Genomic DNA, 17,028 nt, shown 5'->3' with positions numbered 1-17,028 from the left:
CTGCAAACTAACAACCATCCATCCAGCCATTATCATTAACCACGTACTCCTTTACAGGGTCGCAGTGAGCCGGAGCCTAACCCGGCATACACAGGGCGCAAGGCGAGGACTACATGCAAACTCCACACAGACTGCAAATTAACAGTTATAGAATATATATATATATATATATATATATATATATATATATATATATATATATATATATATATATATATATATATATATATATATTTGTTCTGTATTTTAATGTGGTAGCCAACTGGCAGCATGAGAGGTGACACCGAGGCATTTGGTGAGGTTGAAGTTAAGGCAGTTTTTATTATTTCCTTAAACAAAGTTCAAAGACTCAACAGAACATTTTTGAAAATAAACAAAACAAAAGAAAACCTGCCCACTAATCTCACTTCTTCAACCCTCTCTATTGTTTGCACGAGCTGTCCTCGTTGCAAGGAAAAATGTATTGCTTTAGCAAACAGAGACCAGTCCAAGTTCCATCCAGTCGCTGCTGGTAACAGTAAATCTGCTCTCGGAACAGAAAGTCTCGCCAGGTAAGTGTCACTTGTTCACTTTCTTTATAATCCACAAGGGCTATCGGGAAATGTAGTTTGTAATCCTTTTCCAGGTGAACAGGCAAGTCTTCCAAGTAGTATGTCCCTTGGTACCAAAAAGACCACACCCTGTGTGGTCCACACAGGAACAACATGTGAGGATGCTCCTTTAGCGCCCCCTCACAGTCTTTGCCATTGCCACAGCACCTTGCGCTCTTTTGGTTCCTTTGTCGCCCTCTGCCGGTGAACACCGACACTAACAGCCTGCAGATTGGCTGGATCCTGACAAACTAAAACAAACATAAGAACATAAGAAAGTTTACAAACGAGGAGGCCATTCAGCCCATCTTGCTCGTTTGGTTGTTAGTTTCTTGAAGGATCCCAGGGTGTCAGCTTCAACAACATTACTGGGGAGTTGGTTCCAGACCCTCACAATTCTCTGTGTAAAAACGTGCCTCCTATTTTCTGTTCTGAATGCCCCTTTATCCAATCTCCATTTGTGACCCCTGGTCCTTGTTTCTTTTTTCAGGTCAAAGAAGTCCCCTGGGTCAACATTGTCTATACCGTTTAGGATTTTGAATGTTTGAATCAGATCGCCGCATAGTCTTCTTTGTTCAAGACTGAATAGGTTAAATTCTTTTAGCCTGTCTGCATACGACATGCCTTTTAAACCCGGGATAATTCTGGTTGCTCTTCTTTGCACTCTTTCTACAGCAGCAATATCCTTTTTGTAACGACGTGACCAGAACTGAACACAAAATTCTAGGTGAGGTCTTACTAATGCATTGTATGACTAAAAATGTAATCTGACTACAGGAAGTGAAATTGTAACCAGATTGCAGGAAGTGAAATTGTAACCAGATTGCAGGAGCTTGTTACAGGTAAAGCATACCTATACCTCGGGAGGCAGGATATGTGAATTAGAATTGATTTGCTCACTTTCCAGGAAGCCGATTTGAGGTTGACTGTGCGACCCTGATTGGCCTTGCACATCTCCTCCTTGTCACAGGTTTGAATGAATCAAACACACCAGAGTACAGAAACTTACAAAAACACAACCTTTGTCTTTATCTGAGGCTGTGAATAATACAGTTTAGTTGCAATAGTGCTGAAGGAGGCACTAGAGGCCAAATGCTGGTCTTCCTCATTCAGTTTAGTTTCATTAACAGCAGCAGTGTGGAGTAGTGGTTAGGGATCTGGGTTCAAATCCCAGGTGGGGACACACTGCTGCTGTACCCTTGAGCAAGCAAGTACTTTACCTAGATTGCTCCACTAAAAACACCAAGCTGTATAAATACGTGACGGAATTTGTATGTTATAATAACTGATTGTAAATCGCTTTGGATACAAGCGTCGACCAAATAAATCACAATAATAACACTGATGAAAGTACTGGAGCCTCACACTCAGTTTAGATTCAATAACACTGATGAAGGCACTAGAGGCACTGGTAGATGTTACCTGGCTGGTGACTGCAGTACACTGTTAGATGTTACCTGGCTGGTGACTGCAGTACACTGGTAGATGTTACCTGGCTGGTGACTGCAGTACACTGGTAGATGTTGCCTGGCTGAGGCTCGTGTGTCTCGTCACTTCCTCTGAGGTGTAAATGATGACCCCGTCCTGGGACAGCAGCAGCAGGAATCCCTCGATCGACGTCTCCACAGGTGCAGTCCTCTCCACCTCATTGTCCACTTCACCGCAGCCTGCCTCTGCTGGAACACACACCAGCGGTCACTGCTGGTCAATTCTGGTTACTGTCAGCCAAGTACTGCTCTGTCATGTTTTCCCAGCTTTAAATGGACTATTACACAAGTTCTGGTCTCGTCTCAAGACAACATCAGCCTATTTCCAGAAAGTCACAGTCACAAAAATGATTTTGCAAGTCTGATTCATGTAACGGAATCCCTTTATTCACAGTATATGCTTGAGGTTCAACAAGTGCATGCACAAGTTCAGTGGTGCAGAATGTATTCATCAGAGAAACGCTTGTGGTTTTTGTTCCAACCGAGCTGCCCTCAGTTATTTAATTGTACCCTTAATTGAACTAATAATTTGCCTAATCAGAGCTTTTTAATGATTTTAAACAGTTTGGAGGTTAAGTTAAGTATAATATTGTAGAACAAGGAACTTGAAATCTCCAACTTTTGAATAAGCTGCTAAACAATTGAAAAAGTCGAATTAAGCAACTCGTCAGTTCAATTCAGGGTTCAATTAAGTAATTGAGAACTTGGTTGAAACAAAACCCAGCAGGGCAGGGGGGCTCCAGAACTGGAGTTGGGAAGCACTGCTCTATGGAGTGGTCTGCAGCTTGTACCTTGTGGCTTTTGATCTATGGCACGCGGCTCGTGCATCGAGCGCCCTTCAGTACAGCTCACCTGTATGCAGCAGTTCTCGGAGGCACAGGTTGCTCAGGGTCAGCCTCACGATGGACGCCTTGTCCAGCTGCTGGGCAGCGCCAAGGGGTAGGGGGAGCTGCAGGGCCAGCTGTGTGAAGACCTCGCTCTCCTTCTCTCCCTGACTCCGGGCAGCTTCACGAGACTTCTCCCTGTGCTTCTCAGAGCACACCCTGCAGGGGACAGACAGGAGAGGCAGGGATGGGTGGGGAGGTGCAGGGAGAAGCCAGGAGGTGCAGAGAGGAGGAGAAGGAGGGAGGATCAGGTAGCGGTGGGGAGGAGAGTTAGTGAAGCGGACCATAATTACATTGGACAAGTTTGCACTGACTGTGATGCCCCTTTGTGTTGGTCTCTCCACCTTTAAACTGCGTCACCCTGTGTGATGACGTCGTCACTCCTTAACAATACACTTTTATACTGTTTGCAAGTTTGAGCGTGTGGTAGATATGCAGAGAGCTCTCAACTACTTAAACTAACCCTTAATTAAGTTGGAGATTTCAAGTTACATATTGATGTAACTTAAAAAAAAAAGATGGTGAGTAAGTAAATTCAAGAAAATGCACAGAGTCCTTTTCTTCACTCAGTTGTTAGGTTTAATGAAATATGCAGGGAGTCTGGTCCCAGGTACAGGACAAACAGAATACTCGTTCTTACAATTGTTGCATGACATTAAATACCCTTCTGTATAGATGGTCCACCTCCTCTTTCTCTAACACTTAACCAATAGAAAAGGTACAACACATTATCCTGTTACCATATATTTCATTTAGTGTGAGTGTGTGTGTGTGGTGTGTGTGTGTCTGTGTGTGTAGTCTAGTGTGACGACCTCTGAACTCAGTGCATTCTTCAGACCCCTGGTGCCCCAAAAAGGTCCATACATCTGGTTTTTGTCATCTTCCTTGTTCCTATCTCTCCGTTTTGCCTGAGACCCTTTGAGTCCAGTGGCATTATCTCTTATTCTCCCTGTGAACCTTTGGGTCCAACGGCAGTCCCTGGGAGCCTTTTAGCTCCTTTATGCTTTGTATTCCCAAAAGTCTTAGAGCCTGGCCCCTTCTGGTCCACAGCATTGTTATCTTGCTAGCTTGCAGTCAATGTTGGACAAGAAGCTTGTAGATGCAAGGTCTCTTATCAATTGTTAGCAGTATATGCAATTTGAACCAAAGTCTGCTATCTGCAATATTAGTCTCTTTTCAGAAAAGAAAACCAGTATAGCTCTGCCAGTTCACATGCGTAGCAAACTGCTAATCAATTCTCGATCCATGTTTTCCAACACATAAAATTGAAAATCTATTTGAACCTGCATTTCGTTCCGTCTGCTTCAGTCTAATTGCCGAATGCATTGTGCGTTTGTTTTCTCCTGTGATTTAAATAATTAAACTATGTAAAGGATTCATTTTCCTACCGCGCTGGAGAGTAGCAGGGAGGCAGCAGAGAACCACGATGGAAGACACAGAGTAAAGGACGTTAAAATACAAAAATAAATAAACAAACAATAAAACAAAAACAGAATGAGCAGAGCACGGCCCTAACGGATGCCGACTCCAGGTTGCACGCACGCTGCCGAGCTGCTCTTTTTAAACAGACACGCTCCGCTGAGACCCGCCCACCAGCTAACTCCATTCAGCTGATGGCGATCCCAGATGGAGCGTGCCCTCCCCCGCATCGAAGTCAGTGCGCAGGACATATGCCCCGTCACAACTAGTACATTTAAACTATTAATTAAGGTTTAAAGGGGTGACGAAAAACAAACACCAACAACTTAAATCCGTAAATATACTGCAAAACATCTATGAAACGCCTTGCCGTTTATTTACAATATTTGCCAGTTGGCATGGCAGATATGGGAGACCGGTGTCTATTTGTGAACTTAGATGATAAACACCGTGTCTCAAACATCTTCAAATACTTCAGATGAAATCACAAAAAAAGCTCCTTCCAAAAACAATAAATAAAATAAAATAAAATATGAAGCTGAATTTTGCTGACCTCCTCTTATGCGGCTGTATTTCATTACTTTTTCAAGGTAGGTTCCGCTTGCTTGCAAACTAAACACCATTGTCAATATAAAGGGAATACATTTCCTTAGAAATCTCACCGACGATCACATTTCCAGCTTTCGGGATTTCCAGAGATTAGTAAAATGCGGTGTGGGTTGTAGTGGCATTTGAAACCAGAACGGATACTCAGCAAAGCCCGTGATAAATATATTTAAGTGCACTGCCTTGAAGTTGAATTGGTGGGAACATCGCCGTACATTATATTATTATTTCTAATGTTTAAAATAGACTATTTGAGGTTAAATATATTTGGAATCACTATTCATTTTAGCCCCGTTTTTCTCCTAATTTGGAATATCCAATTGTTTTTAAGACCGTATCTCACTGCTGCAACCCCCCGTAGTGACTCTGGAGAGGCGAAGACAAGCGTGCTCATGCATCCTCTGAAACACTCGCAATCAAAGCAACCTCTTTTTTTCACCCTGCAAGTCCACAGCTATGTCACCAGACCTATCGTGTCGGAGGACTAACGGGGATCCAGTGCCAACAGCACAGCCAGCTTACAGGCAGGCAGGCAGGCGCCCGGCCTCCACAGGAATCGCTGGTGCGCAGTGGTGAGAGAGGGATTACGCAACCGACTTGAGACCTCCCTGCCTGGGTGGAACTTGGCCAAAAGTGCGCCGCCCAAGGGAAGCTCCAGATTCAAATGTAAGTTTTATGGTATCCAGGTATATGCAATGTACTGTTTGTATTGTTTTTAAAATAATAAAAAAAACATCATTCTTAAAAACTGAGAACCAGGTTGCACTTCCATGCGGGCTGCGCTGCTTCCTGAACTCCAGGACAGTGTCTGTCTGCAAGGAAGCTCTCTGATCCTGAACAATGACGCAAGGAGGGGAGGAAGCTGCGGGTGAAAGCTTTGCTCAGTTTTGCTCAGCTCTATTCTGTTCTGCACTGAAAAAAATTGTGTTGAAATTAAACACAATCGTTGTTTTTGCCCTTCAACACAAAATGTGTTAAATGAAACACTTTATTTGTGTTGGTGTTTTTAAACCACCACAGTTTTAGAGCAACACAACAACATTAAGAACAAATTTTAACATGAAAAATAAACGTGAACACGAGTCACCTTCTTTAAATAATGTGTGTGTGTGTATATATATATACACACACACACATATATATATATATATATATATATATATATATATATATATATATATATATATATATATATATATATGTATATGTGTCTGTGTTTTGCTTTTTAAATATGAGCTTATATGTCTGTAGGCGGGAAACTAACCATTTCCGTTTGCAACGGTGAAAACTGCAGCTCCTGTTGTGTGTGCGTGCGCGCGAGGCGTCTCCTTCGAACAGCGAGTTTCAATTACCACCTTTTAATGTAAGGCCTTGTATGTATTGCAGCAATAATACATCGCATATCATTGTATTTTATGGCACATAAATTATTCAAAATATTTTGACTAGTTTTTGAAAATACGTGACTGGTTTCGATCTTGCCTCACGGTGAGGCCTCTTCGTTAGTCCTGAAACCTGCTTCTTATTGTTGAGTATTTAGTACAGACGTGCTCAAATTTGTTGGTACCCCTCCTCAAAAAACGAAGAATGCACAATTTTCTCTGAAATAACTTGAAACTGACAAAAGTAATTGGCATCCACCATTGTTTATTCCATATTTAATAGAAATCAGACTTTGCTTTTGATTTTTTATTCAACATAATATTGTAAATAAGAAAACAAATGAAAATGGCATGGACAAAAATGATGGGACCACTAACCTAATATTTTGTTGCACAACCCTTAGAGGCAATCACTGCAATCAAACATTTTCTGTAGCTCTCAATGAGACTTCTGCACCTGTTAACAGGTAGTTTGGCCCACTCTTCCTGAGCAAACTGCTCCAGCTGTCTCAGGTTTGATGGGTGCCTTCTCCAGACTGCAAGTTTCAGCTCTTTCCATAGATGTTCGATAGGATTCAGATCAGGACTCATAGAAGGCCACTTCAGAATAGTCCAATGTTTTGTTCTTATCCATTCTTGGGTGCTTTTAGCTGTGTGTTTTGGGTCATTATCCTGTTGGAGGACCCATGACCTGCGACTGAGACAGAGCTTTCTGACACTGGGCAGTACGTTTCGCTCCAGAATGCCTTGATAGTCTTGAGATTTCATTGTGCCCTGCACAGATTCAAGGCACCCTGTGCCAGGCGCAGCAAAGCAGCCCCAAAACATAACCGAGCCTCCTCCATGTTTCACTGTAGGTATGGTGTTCTTTTCTTTGAAAGCTTCATTTTTTCGTCTGTGAACATAGAGCTGATGTGACTTGCCAAAAAGCTCCAGTTTTGACTCATCGGTCCAAAGGACATTCTCCCAGAAGGATTGTGGCTTATCAATATGCATTTTAGCAAATTCCAGTCTGGCTTTTTTATGTTTTTCTTTCAAAATTGGAGTCCTCCTGGGTCTTCTTCCATGGAGCCCACTTTTGCTCAAAAAGCGACGGATGGTGCGATCAGAAACTGACGTACCTTCACCTTGGAGTTCAGCTTGTATCTCTTTGGCAGTTATCCTTGGTTCTTTTTCTACCATTTGCACTATCCTTCTGTTCAATCTGGGGTCGATTTTCCTCTTGTGGCCGCGCCCAGGGAGGTTGGCTACAGTTCCATGGACCTTAAACTTCTTAATAATATTTGCAACTGTTGTCACAGGAACATCAAGCTGCTTGGAGATGGTCTTGTAGCCTTTACCTTTACCATGCTTGTCTATTATTTTCTTTCTGATCTCCTCAGACAACTCTCTCCTTTGCTTTCTCTGGTCCATGTTCAGTGTGGTGCACACAATGATACCAAACAGCACAGTGACTACTTTTCTCCATTTAAATAGGCTGAATGACTGATTACAAGATTGGAGACATGTGTGATACTAATTAAAGAAACTAATTAGTTTGAAATATCACTATAATCCAATTATTTATTACCTTTTCTAAGGGGTACCAACAAATGTGTCCAGGCCATTTTAGAATATCTTTGTAGAATAAGCAATAATTCATCTCTTTTCACAGCTTCTTTGCTTTATTCTATGACATACCAAAGGCATGCAAGTATACATGATAAAATAGCTTTTAATTTCATCACTTTTCAGGAGGAATGAAGCATTATTTCAATGAGCTATAAGGGTACCAACAAATTTGAGCACGTCTGTAAATTTAAAATGAACAAGAAGATTTTTTTTAAATGCTGAAATAAAATTAATATGTTAGCATACATAGACACCCAGCCTTTGAAGCGTTGTACAAAAGGTCATCTTTTTCCACCTCAACATGATTTATGTTGAGGTGGAAAAAGATGATTTATGTATGATTTATGTATGAAGTATTAATTACTGTTTTAATTACTTTATTTTCAGGTGGTACTAATAAACCTTTCACTCCTGGGATGTCAGGTGAGCAAACCCATCATGAAACAAGGGGCGCAATTCTAAGATTGCAAAATATGGGCCACTGGCCTCTAACAAAGATGTCATTTTTGACATAATGAAGTACACATTTCAATCACGTCAGCAGAGGATTAAGGAAGAACATCCTGTGGTCAAGGCAATTCTAAGACAGTATCCCCACTTTCTGGATGTGCCTGGCCTTGTGAGCTACATTTTCTTCCCCCTCAGATTGCTAATTACAATTCTGAAACATGTTGTAAATAGCTTTAACATGTTATTTTTCTCAGTAAATACACTCCCCCATGTAAGCTGTGTATAAGGACTTGTGAAATATACATACTGTATTTTATTATCTTTTATAATAATATTGTATTATTGTTTTTCCCCCTTCCCATTATGTTCCAGGTTTCCCAGGATTTTCAATTTCTGGGTGTATCTGATACCAGTGAAGTGGCTCCACTGTTTGAAGCAGCCGAGGAAAAAAAAGTCATCAGATTCTGCCAGGAGAACCATAAATGTGCAGACATTGTACAAAAACTGGATGGTGAAGCTTCCTCAGGTAAAATACGATTTAGGTCCTTTTGATTGGATAGTTAAATGTTAACTTAGCCTGACACTTTGCCACCCAACTAAAAAAAAAAAAAGTCTTGTCATTTTTTCGGAAGCAGTATGTGAAGCTGATGTTGACTGCTTGGTGGCCCTCTTACCAGTGATGGGGAAACACAGAACCAATGCTTTTGCAGCAAAATCCTACCTCATGGAAGAGACTCCAGTAAGTATGTGGGATCTAAACATGTTTACATTGCAGTCTTTGTTTTAAATTTATAAATCATGAAAGAGTGACGTACTGTTGTCAAATGTTCATGGCCCCTCTCCTACATTGAGTGCAGACTCAGAATACCTATTGCCTAATGTATTGCAGTTAATGTTTGCCTTTTTTCTGTAACAGTCATTACATTTGGTTTGTAAAACATGGACTCATATGTTTTAAAGGGTAAGTAAAGATGTGTTTTTTATTGTGTTACATGTTCCTCTGTGTTGCTACCAGGTGCAAAGATTAATTTTTTTTTTGACCACTTTTTTTTGATGACCGCAAATGTAGTTCTGAGCAGGGAGATGAGAAGCCATGTGATTAAAACAATACACACACCTTACTTAAAAAGGGTTGTGCAACGTATGAGAACATGTAGCATACAAAAATACCTTTAGTTACCCTTTAAACTTACATATATTATTTTTATGTTTTAGTTGGGAACCTCTATTGAAGACTTCTTGAAGCTGAGTGACCAGAAAAACCATCAACTTGCCAGAACTCAACCCTATCATCTGAGTATTGGAGATTGTGCTACTGAGAAATCCTTTTATATTATATCAGATGGACATGCAGTAATTGTTGAACCCAAGAAGATAAGCTCTGCCATTGTACAGTTGTTCCAGTTTTATTGCGTGACAAATGTGCGCTATCCTCCCAAGCTCAGTAAATTCTTCAGCTTTCTAGAAGTGTTTGTCTTTGGCATAAACACTGTATTAACTGCTGCGAGCAATTCCTTATTGGGCAACACCCTTAAAGGTACAGAGATGTTCCAGAAAATGTGTCCCACACAAGCAGAACATTGCTGCAACTGTTAAAGGGTAACTGAAGGCGTTTTGTTTGATTCTTTTTATTGTTACATGTTCCTGTGTATTGCTATATGAACTGGTTAAGTAAGTTGTGTGTATTGTTATATATATTTATTTATTTTGACATTTTGACCACTTTTTTAAACGGATAAATTGCCCTCCACTCAAGATGCCTTCTCATGCACCTGCTCAAAATGACATTTCCCATCATCCTCCTGCTAACATGTGACTACAATGGATTTACCACTGAGTGGGAGGGTGATGGGAAATGTAGTTTTGAGCAGGTGCATGAGAAGGCATCTTGGAGCTATCTTGTCATGCTGGGCACGTGCGTCTGCTAATAAATAAATAATAATCTTGGAGGCAGTGCAAAAAAAAAAAAAAAACGTCCTTTAACACCAGCAGCATTTTTTTTTAGCCTGACCTCACATAACTGCTGTCATCTTTTGTTTACTTCCCAGCTGAGGAAAAAGTTGCTCAGCAGATTATAAAAATACTGCTATGAATTAATGTAATGATTAATATCTGTTAAATATGGACTATTGTCTTGTAATTTGGACCATTTACCTTGTATTTTGGACCAGTCATACATAAAATAATTTATAGCTTATCGTTCAGAATACTAGCATGAAAAAAATAAGTTTTTTTTTTTATCCTTTTTTGGTAAAAAAAAATGTATTAATGTAAATGAACTTAATAAAATCAGATGTACTTTCTTTTAATTTGTGTCGCATCCATTATTGTTTAATCCCTGAACAATCATAGTGTGTATTTAATTTAGTGCAACAATTTGCCTTTCTTTTGACAGCCCCACAAAACAACAAAATTAACACAACGTTGTATGGGATTTTTAAATACTAATTTGTGTTGTATTTAAGTCTGCACACTAATATGTGTTTTATATAACACAATATTGCGTTATACCCACAGAAAATATTGAACACCACATTTGTGTGAAGTGCAACACAAAATTGTGTAATTCAATCAGCGCACAATAATTGTGTTGATCTTAACACGAACTTGTGTTGTCCCTGTTTGAACACCAGGTTTGTGTTATTTCTAACACTAGTTGTGTTGTTTTCAACACATTTTTTTTTCAGTGTGTTCGGTTCTGCTCTGGAAGTAAACTTTTCTCAGCTTTGAAAGCGTCAGGTTCCCAGTGTTTAGCACTGCATAGTACTCTTAAGATGTGACAATTAAGTAAAGATAAGTGGCTCGTTTCCTTGTTATAGCTGAGTGACGCACTGCCCCCCTCACCCCCTGCGCACCACGTGAGAAGGAGGGGCCGCGCCAATCTGACTCTCAATGCCCACTCTGAGGGAAACACGGTGTTCTCAGACTTGCTTGCTTGTTGTTTCTGCTTATTTATGCAATAGAAGCCTACAAAAATACAGTCTTGGCAAGGTGTGCGTGCGCGCGCACGTGTGTGTGTGTGTGTGTGTGTGTGTGTGAGTCCACACAATCACCAACAAATCTACCATGTTTCCCCTTAACCTTCCTGTACCCTTGTACTTTACCTAGGTTGCTCCAGTAAAAACCTAACCGTATAAATGGATAATTGCATGTAAAAATAATGTGACAGCTGTAAGTATAATAATAACAAACACGTATATCTGCTCCTGGTACTGTATTTTTTCCAGGTTAAACGATTGTCTGTGTTCCACAGACACAAACCCAACCCACATACCCAACCATGTCAAATATACTCCTAGTATATCATTAGGTACCAACAAAATACAATTATGAAAATGCTACTTCCAGTACCAAAATGATGACTGCATGTGAACTGTATTACATAAAAAGTTAATTTATTCTGATTCCAAACGCGTTACTTTCTCAATGCAAGATGTAGGCATACACAGTGCTGTATAAAATCCCATATACTGTATAATAATATTTCCATTATGACGTTGTACTGCCGAAACGGCCAAGAGACAGCTGTGCTCTTTTAACACACTGAATTATTTCAGCTTTAAAAACTTTTTGTCATGGAAAAAGACCACAGAGCTGGAAGGGATCGGTAAATATAAAAGAAAGTATGGAATTCAACTTAGGGACAAGTTCAAGTAAGAGCAGATATTTTGATCCATTTATGTATGAGCAGGATCAGATATAGGCGTGCTAGAAGTGCAGTAGAGGAGTGAATAGAGGAACAGCAACTATACAAAATGCTGCAAATAGTATATACAGATTTAGTAAATCCAAATCGAATTGAGAGCAATAGCAGAACAGTGCAGCAAAGTGTAGAGCAGATAAGTGCAAAAGACAAGCTGCAGAAAATACAGATCCAGCTGGGAGCCATTTAGAAGAGCTTCTCTCAATGACTTCATCAAATGATTAAAAACGCCTTGAGATGCGTGCATTTAGGCACTTCAGAAAATAAATATTATTAACTAATAATTTGCTTAATTGGAACTTTTACAATTATTATGCGCTCTTAAAGAAAAGAGCTGGAGATTTCAAGTTACCTTGTTTTAAAGGTTTTATAATAGCCTTGAAATCTCCAGCTTTTTGTACAAGCTAAAAAATAATTTAAAAGCTTTGATAAGGTTCATTATTTTTTCAATTACAGGTTTAAGTTATTGACAGCAGCTCTTTCAGAACAAAAAGCAGAGAGAACTGATGCTCTATAGGACAGCGGTTCAAAGGTCCTGTCCCGGAGCCCCCGCCTGCCTGCCCTGCTGGTTTTTGTTCCAAACGAGCTGCTCTCAATTACTTCATTGAACCCTGAATTTAACTAATAATTTGCTTAATTGAAGCTTTAATTATTTGAAACAGTTGGAGATTTATAAGCAGTGGCGGCTGGTGGGTCTTTTGTAAGGTGGGGCAGAAACCTGATAACTCCCCCAAATTTTATATATATATATATATTACATTAAAACTATTTACATTGTTTCCATTTAACTTATCAACATTCACATTACATTAAAAAGTGAGTGAGAGTGAGTGAGTGAGAGTGATGGTGTGTGTAAATTCATTATTTTGCTCAGCTGACACAGAATCACACATGTGAGGATCAGAAACAGTCAGGCATTTACCTATAAAGAAACTTTGCACGTCTCTCTTTCTGGGAGGCAGACCTCTCAATGACCTTTTTTTATTGAACTCTGGGATGTCCTCAGTGAGTTTCTTCTTTCTGGAGAGCATTGCAAGCCTTGGTTTTGCGAGCCTTCACTCTCATCATGGCCACATAAAGCTAGCTCAAAGGCAAATATGCAAGTTCCTGTCTACCTCTTCGTTGTGTTTTTGAATTCTGTTTCTGTAGCCCTCATCCAGTTGGGTAGCTTTGTAACTTTGCCCAACATCGCTAGCTTTACCACATTTTGCATATGGGTTTTACCGTGTTCGTACTTTTTCGTCTTTTCCGAGATGTGCTTCATGTCGCTCACCCCTCGGTCAGTTGTCCGAAACAGCAGACATGGAAAGCAGAACACTGTGTTGCGTGTTGCACACCCACACAGCCAGGGCTTTTTCTCGTACCATGTTCTGGAGAATGCCCGGTTGTACAGTTTCCCCCTGTCGCTGATTTACTGTACTATTTGGCTGATCCAGGCCCAACTCACTGATCTGTGAGTTGCTGTAGACAGAGCACGACGTTCATTGGCCTTTCTTGTTCTGTCAACGTTCACTTTCTAACAAAAATTGTTGCGAGCTACAGACTTCTTCTTCTCTTTCTCCTTGTTTAATGTTCTTATTCTAAGGCTGCTATTTGGCTACAACATTAATCGTCTTGATAAATATAGCAATATTTTATAAACAGCCATCTAGTGTGTCTGGGTGGTAACTGCATAGACTCCCCATTGGGCCTTAAATTCACCGTCCAAATGGGATTAATAGGAGCAGTGAAAAGCTAGGCTGCAATTTCGGCCAAAATCATAAGAGCGCATGCTCATGAATGGTCATCCTCCGGGCACGACCCCCCGGAACAAGGAGAAGAGGCATATGATCAGCACAACAAGCGATTTGGCATTAATACTTTTTTCCCATAAAATGCACATTTGCTGTGGATAATAACAACTAAGAACATGAGTAAATGTCAGAATTAAGCACTTAAATGTTCACAGTTGTTTTTATGATTTTTTTTTTTTTTTTCTTGTGTTCTGCTATGGTGGGGCGGTGCCCTAGCGCCCCTGTTTATAAGTTAAACAATTAAAAAAAGTCTAATTAAGCGACTCGTTAGTTCAATTGAGGGTTTAATGAAGTAATTGAGAGTAACGGTTGGAACAAAAACCAGAAGACACAGGGAGTCCCCAGGAGGAAGACTGAAGACCAATGCTTTACCTGCACTGTCCCTCCTGTGCTTCACAATGCCTCTCTGTGCTTCTTCACAATGCTTCCCTGTGCTTTACCTGCACTGTCCCTCTCTGTGCTTCTTCACAATGCTTCTCTGTGCTTTACTTGCACTGTCCCTCTATGTGCTTCTTCACAATGCTTCCCTGTGCTTTAACTGCACTGTCCCTCTCTGTGCTTCTTCACAATGCTTCCCTGTGCTTTAACTGCACTGTCCCTCTCTCTGTGCTTCTTCACAATGCTTCCCTGTGCTTTACCTGCACTGTCCCTCTCTGTGCTTCTTCACAACGCTTCTCTGTGCTTTACCTGCACTGTCCCTCTCTCTGTGCTTCACAATGCTTCCCTGTGCTTTACCTGCACTGTCCCTCTCTCTGTGCTTCTTCACAATGCTTCCCTGTGCTTTACCTGCACTGTACCTCTCTCTGTGCTTCTTCACAATGCTTCCCTGTGCTTTACTTGCACTGTCCCTCTCTCCGTGCTTCACAATGCTTCCCTGTGCTTTACCTGCACTGTCCCTCTCTCTGTGCTTCTTCACAATGCTTCCCTGTGCTTTACTTGCACTGTCCCTCTCTCTGTGCTTCACAATGCTTCCCTGTGCTTTACCTGCACTGCCCCTCTCTGTGCTTCTTCACAATGCTTCTCTGTGCTTTACTTGCACTGTCCCTCTCTCTGTGCTTCACAATGTTTCCCAGTGCTTTACCTGCACTGCCCCTCTCTGTGCTTCTTCACAATGCTTCTCTGTGCTTTACCTGCACTGTCCCTCTCTCTGTGCTTCACAATGCTTCCCTGTGCTTTACCTGCACTGCCCCTCTCTGTGCTTCTTCACAATGCTTCTCTGTGCTTTACTTGCACTGTCCCTCTCTCTGTGCTTCACAATGCTTCCCTGTGCTTTACCTGCACTGCCCCTCTCTGTGCTTCTTCACAATGCTTCTCTGTGCTTTACTTGCACTGTCCCTCTCTCTGTGCTTCACAATGTTTCCCAGTGCTTTACCTGCACTGCCCCTCTCTGTGCTTCTTCACAATGCTTCTCTGTGCTTTACCTGCACTGTCCCTCTCTCTTTGCTTCTTCACAATGCTTCCCTGTGCTTTACCTGCACTGTCCCTCTCTCTGTGCTTCTTCACAATGCTTCCCTGTGCTTTACCTGCACTGTCCCTCTCTCTGTGCTTCTTCACAATGCTTCCCTGTGCTTTACCTGCACTGTCCCTCTCTCTGTGCTTCTTCACAACGCTTCCCTGTGCTTTACCTGCACTGTTCCTCTCTGTGATTCACAATGCTTCTCTATGCTTTACCGTCTCTCCCTGTGATTTTTTTTTTTTTTTTAGTTCACGTTGCTGGGGTTTCAGAAGTAAAATCTCCAACATATTTATTTTCTTTCTTTATGTCAAAATGACTTTAAATCTAATCGTTTGCCGCTGATTTCATAAAAGTTCTTTCATTATTTCTAAATAAGAAAGACAGGCCTATTGATGGATTCGGAATATCGTATTCATAGATAGCGTCTATTTCTCACGAAATATAAAACATATTACACACAAAATAAATGTGTAAGACAACCTCGGGTTATTTAATATCTTGATATCATATTTATTTTAAACGTGTATGAAAGCACAACATGTTCTAAATTAAATTGATGTCGATGTAATTTTTAAAATATAGGGTAACAGACGTTGTAGAAATGTATTTTTTTAAAGCTACAATTAACAATGAATGCTTTGACGAATAAACTTTTTTTTTTTAATGAAAACAAAAATAAAATATATATTCCAAGCTATTAAAAGTATTAAAGATATCCAAGACTATGCTCCGAACTGAATTATTTCCCATTTGAATCCCGGAACGTATTTTATTTACTGTATCTGCTCTTGAACTTTCCACTGAATTGAAATTACGTATTGTATTTTGTGTTTGTTGTTCGTTAATGTCAGACTTTGTTGTTTAGGTTACTGCATAAGGTACTTGATCTTAAGTGTACTGTGATGTATTTATTTTTTAATATGATATTTATCTGCAAATAATTCTTACAGCATTCTGTACTTTAATAATAATAAACGCCACTTACCGTTTCGTGGGGTTTCTTTCGCTCATTTCCATAAAAAAAGAAAATAAATATTATTTATTTATTACAATTTGTAAAAGACGGCGATTAGTTTCGAGCTGCGCTATTGAGCTCGTGCAGCGCGCCTTCTTCAGGACTCCCAGGTGAGCGCGGCTCGAGCACGGCAAGCTTGGCTGACCGCGAGATCCTGTCCTGTCACGCGCGCATGTAGACAAAAGCCGAACAGGACTCCGCTGGGTCCTAGTGCCCGCCCTTCAACACCTAACACCTTATTTTAAGTCTGTTGTAATGTCGGAAGGATCATTTTGTGCACAAATGAAAAACAAATACGTAGTCGACAAGAACGGTACATCGCCATATAGATAGATAAATAGATACATGAATAAACTGAACATTAAAATAAACATTAACAAAAACAACCAAATTAATTGAATATTTTAAAGTAGTATCTATTTATATACCTATTACAATATTTGTAGGCACAAATTAGTATAGAACTTACCAAACGAACCGAGGTAACCGCCATATAGGCCTAGTTAGACACTTACGCTATTGGCCAAACCTGCCACAGTAACTTTATTGAACGTTATTAACAGTTAATTGGTCATCATTTGTGGTTTTGAGTTTAGGACTTTTTTTTATTTATTTATTTATTTTTAAACAGG

The 17,028-nt window shown here is 40.3% G+C and overlaps 1 protein-coding gene across 4 annotated transcripts; it reads right to left on the bottom strand.

Annotated features, from left to right (window-relative positions):
* Nucleotides 1–306: 306 nt before the first annotated feature.
* Nucleotides 307–16,500, bottom strand: LOC131737595 (hypoxia-inducible factor 1-alpha-like). Of its 4 annotated transcripts, XM_059027849.1 has the most exons (4): nt 16,367–16,500; nt 2,930–3,120; nt 2,083–2,266; nt 307–841 (listed from the first exon to the last, which is right to left on the bottom strand). In XM_059027849.1, exons 1-4 carry the CDS (start codon nt 16,396–16,398, stop codon nt 808–810), a joined length of 441 nt encoding a protein of 146 aa, XP_058883832.1. In that variant the 5' UTR covers nt 16,399–16,500; the 3' UTR covers nt 307–807. The 4 variants fall into 4 exon arrangements, with proteins under 4 accessions (XP_058883832.1, XP_058883831.1, XP_058883830.1 ...); XM_059027848.1 differs by lacking the exon at nt 16,367–16,500 and having other exon boundaries at nt 2,048–2,266; nt 2,930–4,699; XM_059027847.1 differs by lacking the exon at nt 16,367–16,500 and having other exon boundaries at nt 2,083–2,263; nt 2,930–4,699.
* Nucleotides 16,501–17,028: the final 528 nt, after the last annotated feature.

Source organism: Acipenser ruthenus, chromosome 7 (genome assembly GCF_902713425.1).
Source record: "Acipenser ruthenus chromosome 7, fAciRut3.2 maternal haplotype, whole genome shotgun sequence".
Lineage (NCBI taxonomy): Eukaryota > Metazoa > Chordata > Actinopteri > Acipenseriformes > Acipenseridae > Acipenser > Acipenser ruthenus.
The sequence above is the reverse complement of the archived record's forward strand: the minus strand, read 5'-3'. Positions and strand labels throughout refer to the sequence as shown.

What these genes read in the sequence shown, in the direction of transcription:
- LOC131737595 (XM_059027846.1), bottom strand. Translation starts at nt 3,248, where the DNA reads ATGGTCCGCTTCACTAACTCTCCTCCCCACCGCTACCTGATCCTCCCT. An exon ending in CCGAGAACTGCTGCATACAG is followed by an intron (nt 2,267 to 2,929) that starts GTGAGCTGTACT and finishes TGTGTGTTCCAG; the next exon opens with CAGAGGCAGGCTGCGGTGAA. An exon ending in GTACTGCAGTCACCAGCCAG is followed by an intron (nt 842 to 2,082) that starts GTAACATCTACC and finishes TGTTTGTTTTAG; the next exon opens with TTTGTCAGGATCCAGCCAAT.